The 14,531-nt window shown below is 36.5% G+C and overlaps 3 protein-coding genes across 6 annotated transcripts; all 3 read right to left on the reverse strand.

Moving 5' to 3' along the window:
* Positions 1–4,567: 4,567 nt before the first annotated feature.
* Positions 4,568–8,399, reverse strand: LOC102667735 (protein MAIN-LIKE 1-like). Its single transcript, XM_006592923.4, has 4 exons — positions 6,331–8,399; positions 5,583–6,237; positions 4,908–5,498; positions 4,568–4,823 (listed from the first exon to the last, which is right to left on the reverse strand). The coding sequence occupies exons 1-2, from the start codon at positions 6,568–6,570 to the stop codon at positions 5,875–5,877; spliced, it is 603 nt and encodes a 200-aa protein (XP_006592986.1). The 5' UTR covers positions 6,571–8,399; the 3' UTR covers positions 4,568–4,823; positions 4,908–5,498; positions 5,583–5,874.
* Positions 5,043–5,848, reverse strand: LOC102663353 (protein MAINTENANCE OF MERISTEMS-like). Its single transcript, XM_006593246.1, has 3 exons — positions 5,845–5,848; positions 5,583–5,716; positions 5,043–5,498 (listed from the first exon to the last, which is right to left on the reverse strand). The coding sequence occupies exons 1-3, from the start codon at positions 5,846–5,848 to the stop codon at positions 5,043–5,045; spliced, it is 594 nt and encodes a 197-aa protein (XP_006593309.1).
* Positions 8,400–8,476: 77 nt separating the features above from the next.
* Positions 8,477–13,781, reverse strand: LOC100797814 (phosducin-like protein 3). 4 transcript variants are annotated; one of them, XM_026124747.2, is made up of 5 exons: positions 13,407–13,780; positions 12,810–12,953; positions 12,519–12,724; positions 11,289–11,366; positions 8,477–8,754 (listed from the first exon to the last, which is right to left on the reverse strand). In XM_026124747.2, exons 1-5 carry the CDS (start codon positions 13,640–13,642, stop codon positions 8,603–8,605), a joined length of 816 nt encoding a protein of 271 aa, XP_025980532.1. In that variant the 5' UTR covers positions 13,643–13,780; the 3' UTR covers positions 8,477–8,602. The 4 variants fall into 4 exon arrangements, with proteins under 4 accessions (XP_025980532.1, XP_006592991.1, XP_003540553.1 ...); XM_041007681.1 differs by lacking the exon at positions 8,477–8,754 and adding an exon at positions 9,486–9,999 and having other exon boundaries at positions 13,407–13,781; XM_006592928.4 differs by lacking the exon at positions 11,289–11,366 and having other exon boundaries at positions 8,477–9,999; positions 13,407–13,779.
* Between the last annotated feature and the right edge of the window lie 750 nt (positions 13,782–14,531).

Here is a 14,531-nt window from a genome sequence, read left to right on the forward strand (position 1 = left end):
AAGGCTCCAAATCCTTTTATTTTAATTTCGTGCTTTTTTTTTGAGGTGTTATTCGATGGAACCGGCTGACGATATTATTTTTATTGGCTTCTTTGACGTATAAACATGAGAAATAGCACCCCTCGAATGTCTTAGGCGACTCGCGCATAATTTTAAAAAAACCCCCGAACATGGGTACTTGAACATGTGTGAAGGCTCCAAATCCTATTTTTTTAATTTCGTGCTTGTTTTTCGAGGTGTTATTCGGTGGAACCGGCTGACGATATTATTATTTTTGGCTTCTTTGACGTCCAAACATGAAAAATTGCTCCCCTCAAATGTCTTAGGCGACTCGTGCATAATTTTAAAAAAATCCCGAACAAGGGTACATGAACATGTGTGAAGGCTCCAAATCACTTTTTTTTTTTAATTTCGTGCTTATTTTTTGAGGTGTTATTCAGTGGAATCGACTGACGATATTATTTTTTTTTGGCTTCATTGGCATCCAAGCATGAGAAATAGCGCCCCTCGAATGTCCTAGGCGACTCGCGCGCAATTTTATAAAAATCCCGAACATGGGTACTTAAACATGTGCGAAAGCTCCAAATCCTATTTTTTTTTTTAATTTCATGCCTTTTTTTGAGGTGTTACTCGGTGGAACCAGCTGACGATATTATTTTTTTTTTGCTTCCTTGACGTTCAAACATGAGAAATAGCGCTCGTCAAATATCATAGGCGACTCGCGCATAATTTTTAAAAAACCCCGAACATGAATATTTGAACATGTGTGAATGCTCCAAATCCTATTTTTTTTTAATTTCGTGCGTATTTTTCGAGGTGTTATTCGGTGGAACCGGCTGAAGATATTATTTTTTTTCGCTTCTTTGACGTCCAAACATGAGAAATAGTGCCCCTCAAATGTCTTAGGCGACTCGCGCATAGTTTTAAAAAAAAACCCCGAACATGGATACTTGAACATGTGCGAAGGCTCCAAATCCTATTTTTTTAAATTTCGTGCTTATTTTTTGAGATGTTATTCGGTGGAACCGGCTGACGATATTATTATTTTTTTGCTTCTTTGACTTCCAAACATAAGAAATAGCGCCCCTCAAATGTCTTAGGCAACTCACGCATAATTTTATAAAAACCCCGAACACAGGTACTTGAACATGTGTGAAGGCTCGAAATCTTTTTTTTTTAATTTCGTGCTTGTTTTTTGAGGTGTTATTCAGTGGAACCGGCTGACGATATTATTTTTTTTGGCTTCTTTCACGTCCAAACATGAGAAATAACGCCCCTCGAATGTCTTAGGCGACTCGCGCATAACTTTTAAAAAACCCCAAACATGGGTACTTAAACATGTGTGAAGGCTCCAAATCCTATTTTTTTTTAATTTCGTGCTTGTTTTTTGAGGTGTTATTCGGTGGAAACGGCTGACGATATTATTTTTTTTGCTTCTTTAATGTCCAAATATGAGAAATAGCGCCCCTTGAATGTCTTAGGCAACTCGCGCATAATTTTAAAAAAACCCCGAACATGGGTACTTGAACATGTCTGAAGGCTCCAAATCCTATTTTTTTAAATATCGTGCTTATGTTTTGAGGTGTTATTCAGTTGAACCGGCAGACGATATTATTTTTTTTTGCTTCTTTGATGTCCAAACATGAGAAATAGCGCCCCTCGAATGTCTTAGGCGACTCTCGCATAATTTTAAAAAGCCACCGAACATGAGTACTTGAACATGTGTGAAGGTTCAAAATCCTATTTTTTTTTTAATTTCGTGCTTATTTTTTGAGGTATTATTCGATGGAACCGGCTAACGATATTATTTTTTTTTGGCTTCTCGAACGTCCAAAATGAGATATACCGCCCTTCGAATGTCTTGGGCAACTCGCACATAATTTTACAAAAAATCTGAACATGGGTACTTGAACATGTGTGAAGGCTCCAAATCTTATTTTTTTTAATTTCGTGATTGTTTTTTGAGGTGTTATTCGGTAGAACCAGCTGACAATATTATTTTTTTTTGCTTCTTTGATGTCCAAACATGAGAAATAGCACCCCTATAATGTCTTAGGCAACTCGCGCATAATTTTAAAAAAACCCCAAACATTGTAACTCGAACATGTGTGAAGGCTCCAAATACTTTTTTTTAATTTTGTGCTTATTTTTTGAGGTGTTATTCGGGTGAACCGGCCGACGATATTATTTTTTTTTTGCTTCTTTGACGTCCAAACATGAGAAATAACGTCCCTCGAATGTCTTAGGTGACTTGCGCATAATTTTAAAAAAACCCCAAACATGGGTACTTGAACATGTGTGAAGGCTCCAAATCCTTTTTTTTTTTTTAATTTCGTGCTTATTTTTTGAGGTGTTATTCGGTGGAACCGGCTAACGATATTTTTTTTTTGCTTCTTTGACGTCCAAACATGAGAAATAGCGCCCCTCGATTGTCTTAGGCAACTCGCTCATAATTTAAAAAAAAAACCCCGAACATGGGTACTTGAACATGTGTGAAGGCTCCAAATCCTTTTTTCGAAATTTCGTACTTGTTAATTGAGGTGTTATTCCGTGTGACCAGCTGACGATATTCATTTGGTGTGCTTCTTCGACGTCCAAACATAAGAATTAGCGCCCCTCGAATGTCTTAGACGACTCACGCATAATTTTAAAAAACCCCCGAACTTGGGTACTTGAACATGTGTGAAGGCTCCAATTTTTTTTTTAATTTCGTGCTTTTTTTTTTAGGTGTTATTCAGTTGAACCGGCTGACGATATTATTATTTTTGGCTTCTTTGACATCCAAACATGAGAAATAGCTCCCCTCAAATGTCTTCAGCGACTCGCGCATAATTTTTAAAAAAATCCCGAACAAGGTTACTTGAACATGTGTGAAGGCTCCAAATCTTTTTTTTTTAATTTCGTACTTATTTTTTGAGGTGTTATTCGGTGGAACCGACTGACGATATTATTTTTTTTTGGCTTCTTTGACATCCAAACATGTGAAATATCGCCCCTCGAATGTCCTAGGCGACTCGCGCGTAATTTTACAAAAATCTCGAACATGGGTACCTGAACATGTGTGAAAGCTCCAAATCCTTTTTTTTTTAATTTCATGCTTGTTTTTTGAGGTGTTACTCGATGGAACCGGCTGACGATATTATTTTTTTTGGCTTCTTTGACGTTCAAACATGAGAAATAGCGCCCCTCGAATATCTTAGGTGACTCACGCATAATTTTAAAAAAACCCTGAACATGAATATTTGAACATGTGTGAAGGCTCCAAATCCTATTTTTTTTAATTTCGTGCTTGTTTTTTGAGGTGTTATTAGGCGGAACCGGCTAACGATATTATTTTTTTTTCGCTTCTTTCATGTCCAAACATGAGAAATAGTGTCTCTCAAATGTCTTAGGCGACTCGTGCATAATTTTAATAAAACCCCGAACAGGGGTACTTGAACATGTGTGAAGACTCCAAATCCTTTTTTTTTTTAATTTCATGCTTATTTTTTCAGATGTTATTCGGTGGAACCGGCTGATGATATTGTTTTCTTTGGCTTCTTTGATGTCCAAACATGAGAAATAGAGCCCCTCGAATGTCCTAAGCGACTCGCGCATAATTTTAAAAAAATCTCGAACATGGGTACTTTAACATGTGTGATGGCTCCAAATCCTATTTTTTTTAATTTCATGCTTGTTTTTTGAGGTGTTACTAGGTGGACCCGGCTGACGATATTATTTTTTTTGGCTTCTTTGATGTTCAAACATGAGAAATAGTTCCCCTCGAATATCTTAGGCGACTCGCGCATAATTTAAAAAAAAAACCCCAAACATGGATACTTGAACATGTGTGAAGGCTCCTAATCCTATTTTTTGTAATTTCGTGCTTGTTTTTTAAGGTGTTATTCGGTGGAACCGGCTGACGATATTATTTTTTTTGGCTTCTTTGACGTCCAAACATGAGAAATAGCGCCCCTCGAATATCTTAGGCGACTCGCGCATAATTTTAAGAAAGCCCCGAACAGGTGTGCTTGAATATGTGTGAAGGCTCCAAATCCTATTTTTTTTAATTTCGTGCTTATTTTTTGAGGTGTTATTCGGTGGAACCGGCTGACGATATTATTTTTTTTGGCTTCTTTGACATCCAAACATGAGAAATAGAGCCCCTCGAATGTCCTATGCGACTCGCGCATAATTTTAAAAAAATCTCGAACATGGGTACTTGAACATGTGTGAAGGCTCCAAATCCTATTTTTTTTTAATTTCATGCTTGTTTTTTGAGGTGTTACTCGGTGGAACCGGCTGACGATATAATTTTTATTGCTTCTTTAACGTTCAAAAATGAGAAATAGCGCCCCTCGAATATCGTCGGCGACTCGCGCATAATTTTAAAAAATACCCCGAACATGGATACTTGAACATGTGTGAAGGCTCCAAATCCTATTTTTTTAAAAATTTAGCTATGTTACTTTAAAACATAAACATTTAGCTATCTTATTTTTGAAAATTTATAATTTTAATCTCATTCTTATGAAGGAAAGTCATCATTTTCGGAATCGGAATCGATGTGTCACATAGAGTGCAAAAATAGTAAAGAAAACTATATTAAACAAAAAAGTGTAACAAATACAAAAAATGATGTCAACTACAAAACATAAAAAACATCACCAATGCTCCGTGCGCCATCTTTGTCGAGCCCTAACACTTCCATCTGCGTTGGCACCCCCCTGGCGATCTCAGGAAATCTTGCATGATATCATGTAACTTTGTTCCTGCAGTGACCATCCTAAGGTTGAGCACATGCTTCAACCTTTCTGCGATCGCCTCATAGCCTTCGTAATCATCTTGTGACAGTCATAAAAAACATTTATTACAAAATTTAAAATAAATAACAATTCATCAAACATTAAACACGCAAACAATCTTACCATTGCATGTCGAGGGGGGTCAAATGCCACTGGAACCTGTGGGATGTCCGGTTGCATGTAGTCCTCATGGTCTGGGGCAGGTGCATGTCTGGGTTGGTCACTTGTCTGGGTCGGTATCATGAATAGGTGAGATATCTAGAAAAACCATTCCATGTAATCCGCATATACCTGCCCAGACACTACACAAAGGTCACCCACAACTACTACGTGGTCCGAGAAATGGATCCACCTGTCATCTATATCATCATATGAGAACGAAGCGCTAACAGACGGTGGAGGGATGCTCTGAATGTACCCAAATTGGTGTAGCACTTTCTCCGGTCGAATTGTGACCACCGTAGGACCCCATCTCAGCTGACCTTGGAACGATAAAATCAGCTCAAACCCCCTAACCCCTCGATGGTCACTGTAAGGCAACCAACACACGTCTGTGACCGTCAAAGCATCACAACGTACACGATACGATGCTCCTGTAATTCCCTTCCTATGAGCCTTCATCGTCAGCCACCGGGAGGCACGAGGGGACGTCTCCTCATACGCATCATTGGTGACACACTGATGCACACTCGGAAAATTCTCATAGATCCAGCACTACAAAAAAAAATTAGGTTAACATAACATAAAAACATGTTTAGATCATAATCCAATGTAACATATTAACAACACAAAATTTACCTGTAATAAAGTAAGGTACCCCCCAATCTGTCGTGTTGTGGTCCTAGAAGTTTCATCTAATTGGTCATACATATGAACCAGGGCCGCAGCTCCCCAGGCATAGCCCCCACTCTGACCCAGGTCGCGAAAAGCCTCTAGATGCACCACATGAACATTTGTTGCACTCTTGTTAGAAAAAAGAGTGCAACCAACCAGGTGCAGGAGATAAGCACGAGCTGCTATATCGTCGTGTCTGGCATCTCATCTCATAGATCTCCCGAACCCATGAGAGGTGTACATATGCCCCACGCGCTCATACTGTCTCGGCTCTAGCCTCCTCACCAGACACCTCGAGCAACTCCATCAACAAAAATACCGCCTTGTCCACGGAAAGAGCCTCGAAGCTGTGGAAGGCACCACCGATAGGGAGATGGAGGAGTGTCGACACATCATCTAGTGTGATCGTCAACTCTCCTACTGGAAGGTGGAAGGTGTTGATCTCCCTGTGCCACCTCTCCACAAATGTGGATATAAGTTTAGGATCGTCGGTTACAACTAAACACTCAATCAATGGACTTAATCTTGTGGCGACAACCAGCCCTTCAATCGCAGGCACTGACCTCCCAATTAACTCCACCTTCCTCACGTGCGACACCAACTTCAACTCAAGACGCTCCTGAATTGAAGTACAAATCATTCGAAATACACAAATATAAAAAAAATTTAATGACAAACAAATCAAGAAGAAAAAAGTAAGAAATTATAATACCTGTCCAGTCCAAATGGCATGTGCGACATGCTCCGCAAATGAAGTCAGAACTGATGGGTCACGGGACCCACCAGGGAATCCTTCATCAGCATGTGACCCCTCAGCACCATCAGCACCTAAGTCCTTTGCAACAGTCGCATCTATGTCCGCAGTCATCTGAGGCACATCTTCACTCCTCTGAACAACATCGTCAGTCATATGAGGGACATCCTCAGTCACCTGAGGAACATCCTCCGCCATATAAGGAACATCCTCAGTCACCTGAGGAACACCCTCATCAACCGTAATATGTACTCGTCACCTACGGGCTGATGCAATAGGCCTACGCCTCTGGGGAACATCGACTGCATCATGCTCATCCTGTCTACCTCTGCCTATAATCCTAGCTAAAGCACGACCTAAACCTCGTGTTCTAACCATGATCTGCAAATCATGAAGAACACGTATTTTTTTGGGTCAAATAAACTATTCATATAATTAAAAACCTACATATATTTACATAAATCTTCAGCCTTACGTTATAACCCCTAGTCACACTACCCTAAGCATTGTTGACTACCCTAAACTAAACCTTACACACTCACCCACTAAACATATATCTTACACTCAACTAGGTCCTAACCCTAATACCAAATTTTTTATGCAAATACAAAAAAACAAAATTTTAACCTAATATATAATATTTAATTAATTTTTTTAACTTACCACCATGAAATCATAAATATTTGAATTATTATAAATCAAAATTTATATTAAAAAAATAACTTTATTTATATAAAACAAGAAAAGCAAAACTAAGTTCGGAAAAAATTATTCCTTCTCCCGGAAGAACCTTCTTTCGGTAGAACGTTTTGTTATGCCGAAAGAATTTTCTTCCGGAGAAGCTACCGGAACAAGTTCTTTCGGTAGTTTTACCGAAAGAACTTTCCTTCGGTAGAACGTTTTGTTACACCAGAAGAAGGTTCTTTCGGAGAAGCTATCAGACCAAGTTCTTCCGGTAGAACGTTTTGTTGTACCAGAAAAACTTGTTTCGATTCCGGTAGCTTCTCCGGAAGAACCTTGTTCCGGTAACTTCACCGGAAGAATCTTTTGTTCTACCGGAAGAACCTTCTTCCGGAAAGTTCTTCCGGTAGCTTTATCGGAAGAACCTTCTTCCAATACAACAAAGCGTTCTACCAGAAGAATGTTCTTCCGGTAAAGATATCAAAAGAACTTGTTCCGATAGCGTCTCCGGAAGAACTTTTCTTCTACCGGAATACCCTTCTTCCGGAGAAGCTACCGGAAGAACTTCTGTCGATAATGTCGGAATGGTTGCTCTTCGCCATTTTTAGGCGATTTTCAGGTCTTCTACCTTAAAGTCATCATCTCCTAAACTAACTAAACAGTTAACCTATGAGAGGAAGGGAGATAGGGATTACTAACCTCGACGACAGAAACACAACAACGGCCCCACGAAAGCTTCGCAACAACGCAACAATGACAAATGGAAGGTGCGGAGGAAGAAGAAACGAAGCAAGAAGAAAGAAGGCATAAAGGTGGGGAAGAAAACAAAGGCAAGCGCGTTTTCTTTTTAAATTTTAACTTAAGGGCATTTTTATCATTTCATAAAATTGTTAGGTGCACCAACAATATTGCTGGATACACCTAGCATGTCCCAAGAACAAGGCATTCAGGCTAGATCGATTTTGTGCCAACTAACTTAAATTGAGGGCCCAAAAAAACATGATAAATGTATCTTTGTTAAGATTTTCTTTCCACACCCAAAAATACACTTATGTATATGAAATATAAATCGATAATCCGTATGAATTATATCAATTCGTATAAATTATATGAATTAATGATTCTTAGCCTATACGACCAATCAGTATCACCTAAATTTTTATTAAATTAATTATTTTTATTTAAAATTTATATACGTAAAAAAATATTATTAAATCAAAATTAATTATTACAAAATTTATTAGACTAGTTGATTAGAGCGTTCTAATCATCACACAAAGGTTACATATTCATATGTTTGTTATTACAATACAAATCATATAATAAAAAATACAAAAAAAAAACATAAAATCACTTTGATACACATAATACCTGATAAAACCATCTAATTACTAGGAACAAGAAAAGCCTACAACACGCATAATTTAAGTATTTAATAACAGATCCGTTACTCTTTTTTTTAGGCAAAATTATAAAAGTGAGACCAAAAGAAAGTTAGAAAAGCATACCCCCTCCAAAGAAAGCAACACAACAAATACAAGAAAAAATGTTAATCGCTAGAGTAATCATCATCACCACCCTCTTCATGATCAGCAACAACTTTCTCTATAAACCGTTTGCGGACTCCTTCAATGATAGCCTCATTTCCATTATGGCCATCATTAAGTACAGGATCTGATTGGCACAACACTAATGCAACACCTGATATTCCAGAACATGCAAAGAATTCAATGTATTAGAAAACAAGGGAACAGGTTTAGAAAAGTATTACTATTACTACTACGCAACTTTGTAAGAAATTAAAAAGGTAAGGGAAGGATTGCCATGAGAGATGAACAAATCTAATTAAGGGGCACAAGTTCAGCTAAATAAGGGAAAAATTAACAATGGCTACACTGCTTCTGATCTTATAAACTTTACGCATAGAAAATTAGACATGGAATAGTTACAAGTTTGATTAGCAGGGCAGCAATGAGATGGTTACATTTTTTTTCCATTTACATGTCAAGAGGCATGGAGGCTAGAAGAGCCAAAAACTAACATAGTCCAACATTGAGTATAATATTGTATTTAGAGTATTTTTGGCCTACTTCTTTTATTACTTGAAAGCTATTTTTTTAATTTTTAATTTGAAGCTAAAAATAAGAACTTAAAAAAAATAGTTGTTTGTTTGCTTCTTTTTTAAAAAAATTAAAAGTTTCTTTTAAGATAAAACTTGTTTGGTTAAAAAAAAATAAAGAACTTAGTTTTGTTTAAAACTGATTATCTGATCCAATGAAAAAGTACATTTATTTATAAATAAATAATAGTGTAAAATTAATTGAATTTACATAAACTTATTTTAATGATAGTAAAAATACTGAAATACAAATTTAAAACTTTTAATTTAAAACAAGTAAAAAAAAATTGCAATAATGTTAATATTGGAAGAGTTTAATCAAGAAATAAGGAAACAGACATGTCTCCATCTCTAAATTGATCTTGATCACTAGCCATTACCATATTGGTAAAGTTCTTTCATACAATTACAAACAAAGAAAAGAAAAACTTAGGGTATGTTTGCTTCTCTTCTCAGTTTTTATTTTTTTATTTAACAAACTGTGTTTTGAAACAATTCTACTTAACCTATCAATCAATTTATCATCTAAAGTCACTTAAGCTTTGACACTTATTTTCCAAATTCCATACCAAATGTTTTAAAAACTAAAAAACAGAAACAGACAGGAGATGCTTCTTTCCCTTTTCATTTCTCAATGGCAAGCAGATGGAGAGAAAAGAACTAGCATGAATTCACATCAAATGCAGAGAGAACGCAGAGAAGGAACATCCAAATGGAGCTCAGTGAGCTGCGTCGCAGACTTGCAGATAAGCACTTTCCATTCTCTGTCAAGACATTCTACCGAAATTTTCCCTTAGCTGCCTCACAGAATGTATTTATACCATTAGCTGCATTGCAGATAAGTTCATATGAGGAAGACAGTGAATTTGACAGATATGAGCTGTGAAATCCTTGGGTGGACAGAACCCAAACAGCAGTTTCTGGAAGACAATCCGGAAACGATAAACAGAGAAAGACAAGATTGTTTTTACCCATCAAACAAGTTTTTCTACTTTTCAGTTTCTGAAAACTAAAAACAATTTTTGAAAATGGAAATAAAACACGCCATTAGAGACTATAAATCACTATTTTTCATCTGTTTCATGCTCGATAAGTCTCACTTCCTTGATCTCCAAGCCGTTGTAAAAAACAAGGAGCAATCCTGCCAGCAAATCATTTTCCTCCCTCATTCTATATTCCTCACAACCCTCTGCAGGAACCTCCTTGCCTGCAACTTCACATAAAGCTTAAAGGTGCGTTGGCAAAGCCAAATAAATCAAGTCTATGCATCCACTTATCCATCTTTTCATGTTTTTCCTTCCTTTTGGCTCCCTCACTAGCAATTATGTTCTTGATTTCCTCACCAAAAAGTAAAAACAATGCAGAGCATAAAGCATGACCTTTGGTGATAAACCTCACAAGTCACAAGGCATTAAGAAAGCTCTCCGAGCATATATACCCACTATCCCACTCTTTCATAACCAACTCAATAACTGGTTATAGGCTTTCTCTCTCTCCTCAACTTCCTTTACAATAATTCTCTTTCTTCTAGTATAATATTTACCAAATTTTCTATCTATTCGGGCCTCCACACAGATTTATATTTTGGGACTTATTGGGATGCCCACTTGTTTATTTGAGAAAGGGAGTCATCCGGCTACTTACAAATCAGTTGAATTTACAGCTTAACTTTATCCATATTTCTGCAGTATAATATCCCTGCTTTTCGTCATACCATACCCACCAATGCTAGACACATCTTAAAAAATGTGAATTTCTATGTATATAGAAGTTTTTGGAAACCAAATTCAGCACCTTCTTCCTTAGTTAAATAAATTGTTAAAGCTTCCAGCAGGTAATTGAATTGTTCTCTGCTGGCGCAGAATGTATCATTTATACACAGAATCTTTCTTGTTTCTATAGCTAGTCATTCTACTCTACAAGAGCAATTCAACAAGATGTTCATAAAATATATTTGCCATGATGATCATAAAAAAATGACATACTTCTCGCCATGAATTAATGAACTGTAATTTCTTCAAAGTCTAAAGAAAAAAAATATGTCGAAGAATTAGGCTTGATACTCCTATTTATCATCATATTCCCTCATTTATTGCTTTCTATAATGTTTATGTACCTGGGACTTCATGTTCCTTCTCTATAGTGGTTATCATAAACCAATTATTCAAAACAAGTGGAATGACACCAAACAAGTCTGCAATGAATGGGGGGTAGAGTATGAGACATTGGAGTCCTAATGATACTGACATGGCTACCAAAAGCCAAGGATGGAGATGGATAGAGACAGGGAAAGGGCATAAGAGACCACAAATATACAAAACGTGAAAGAGAAATACCATTAAAGAGCACAATAAAGATAGAGAACAGAGTGTAAAACCAACCAAGGACATGGAATATGATGCCCGTAAGTTAAATCAACCAACAACATGAAAAAACATGGAAAACTCAGTATGATAGGTCTGAATCACACTACAACGACAGAGCAGTGGTGAGAGGGCTCCGATAACTAGGAGGTTATTTGCATAGCAGTGGGAGTCTAATGGTTGCGAAGTTTAGGTTTCTAAAATTTAGAAAGAAATCTGAAAAAAAGAGGGAGATGGGATTCGAACTAGAGTCTTGCCAAAAATAAGCTATGCATAAGCTGACCATAAGCTCCTCCAACAAGCTTTTTTTAATGATTTCTCAATACATAAGCTGCTTATATTGTTAAGAGCTTTTATATAAAGTGTTTGGCTCAACTTCTCTTCTTCTCCTTTCAAGGACAAGAAAAGTCACAAAAAAATTTAACCAAATGCTGCCAAATATAATAATGTTGTCAAAATGGTATAGACCAAAACAAAATTTGACTAATTAGGCGGATCATTATCAGGATTATTCACAATGGAAATGTTAGATAGATATGTGTTTATTATATATGTTTTTCTTATCTTTCTTTGCTTGTACTGTTCTGTTTCTTCCTTGTATTACACTCTTCTCCTACTGTGCAGAGGGCTGCAGTCTGCCCGTCTTTTCATGTACTTGCTGACCTTTCTTATGTAAAATTAGTCTCAGCCGAGTGAGATAGGCTAAAGTTTTTCCAAATATTATTGAGTTCCAAAATCTCAAGTGGAAACAAACATCTTTCAACTAGTTCTAGTATGCCATAAAAAAAAGTATCACTTATGGTTAGAAACTCCTCTGAAAGCTAGGCTCTTAATTCCATGAAGGAATTGTGAAAACAAATTTTATAATATTTAGGATCAATATGTCTTTCATACTAAAATAAAGGCAAACAAAGTTTAAAAAGTGGCACAAATCAAAGTAAGAGAACAAAAACAATGAAGCTTGCATTCTGAGACATAAATACCTTCAGGAGTGCATCTTCGCCCGAAACTATGCAAACCCACATAATTTCCTTTGACTGCTCCATTGTTGTACACCAACAAAGTGGGAAGATTCCGATCCGGGTAGTTCGGTATGCAATCAGTAGATATTATCTTCACAAATTTTGTTGAAGGATATCTTAGTGCCAATTCTTCAATGCTTTGCATCAACAACCCACATTCAGGAATCCTGTAACAAAAACACAAGAAACATGACACTAAAAAACTAAATAAATTATAGAACTAGGATGATAAAAAAAACTCCTAAATCATACCCTTCTTTGTATAGGATGACAACCACCCAAACATCAGATGGAGCTTGTGACACCTCTCGAACGAAATCAGATCCCGAAATGGGAATCACAGATCCAAACCTCAATACTTTTGCTGCCTCTTGCATCTCAGCCAGCCTCTTCTTCCTATCACAGAAAAATGATTCAATTAAGAACAAGTATAATTAACGCACACACGCATGCCGAATTTTGCTTCCTCATAACCTCCACTTTCCAAGCAAATTCAGAATGAACCGGTCAAAAACAAGAGGGGCAATAGACTCTTAAGCATTAACTCGCTATAAAACGTTCCTATAAAACCTCAAATACACAACAATTATCAACCAAATTGTATTCAACAACATAGATAATAAACAACCAAATACAAGTTTTGGACAATTGTTCTCTACAAAACAACACAAAGAACCCCACCAAAAAATCCACGAAAAGATTCAAAATTCATCCATCCCCCACGACCTTGGGCAAAAACAAAACCGACCCACAAAATAAAAACCCTTCAAATTCAAGAAACAACCCATTATTCTTAGCGAGTGACAGAACAGGAAAAACTTGGACAAAAGAACAGAAGCAGAACAAAACCTGTATTCTTGGAGGAAGCGATCATCATCGAGGTTGTCTTCGAGGTCTTCGAGTTCCTCGGAGGTTTTGGAATCGATCCATGTTTTGTCTTTGGGTTGATCATCAGAGGCAGGGGTGAAAGGTGGGGGCTTGAAAGCGGGTGCCTTTGGAGGCAAATTTCCGAGCTTTCTTTGAATATCGTCCCATTGAGTAGAAGCCCCTTCTAAATCCTTGTACACGAAATGGTAATCGCCCATTCTTCTTTTCTCTTTTCTCTTTCTCGACGAATCTGGATTCTGTGTGTTGAAGTTTTAACTTTTAACCATTGCCAATGATGCCGCCACAGAGAAAAAAAAGACCTTGTGGTCGGGTATTGTGATTTTAGGATTGACTTAACATTCAATTTGGTCTTGTGATTATTATAGAGTGTTCAATTAGGTTTTAATATTTTAACAAACTTTAATCAGGTCCTTTAATTTCAAAAAATGTTTCAATCAAATCTTTTTTGTCAGATTAAATTACCATTGTTAGGATGGTAAATTGCAGTGATTTTTCTATAAATAGCAGTGGTAAATTTTTTTATTTTTTTTAAGTTTAGCAAAATTAAGCATCCAAGTTTCATGATAGAAAATTAAATAAAATTTTAAGTTTATATTATTGTCATAAAATAGGCAACAATTATACTATCCAAAATCATCACACTAGATAAATTAGTGAAATTAAAGACACCCAAAGAAAAACATAAAACACTGAGACAAAGTTATCGTAGGTCAATATTTTTTGACATTTCAATGTAATTTTTCATTTTTACCCCATGCAACACAATAATTACTTCAAAAATGCAGAAATGAGGATTCACCTACAAGATAAAGAATAATACCATGAAATTTTAAAAATTACCAATAAATTAATTCTCTATACATGTTCTAGCAAAACACAAAACAAAATAACTTGAATATGCATGCTTAATTAAGAAAAACAAGTGAGGGATATAATTCACAATAACCTAAGAGTGGGGAAAGAGAGAAAAAGGAACATGAGAAAGAGAGAACAGCATTATAAATTAAACCTAGAAAGAACCCTAATCAAACCCAAAGAAAAAGAGATGAATGAGACAAAAAGAGAGTTCAAGTGAGATAGATGAAT

This window comes from Glycine max, chromosome 12, assembly GCF_000004515.6.
Source record: "Glycine max cultivar Williams 82 chromosome 12, Glycine_max_v4.0, whole genome shotgun sequence".
Classification (NCBI taxonomy): Eukaryota; Viridiplantae; Streptophyta; class Magnoliopsida; order Fabales; family Fabaceae; genus Glycine; species Glycine max.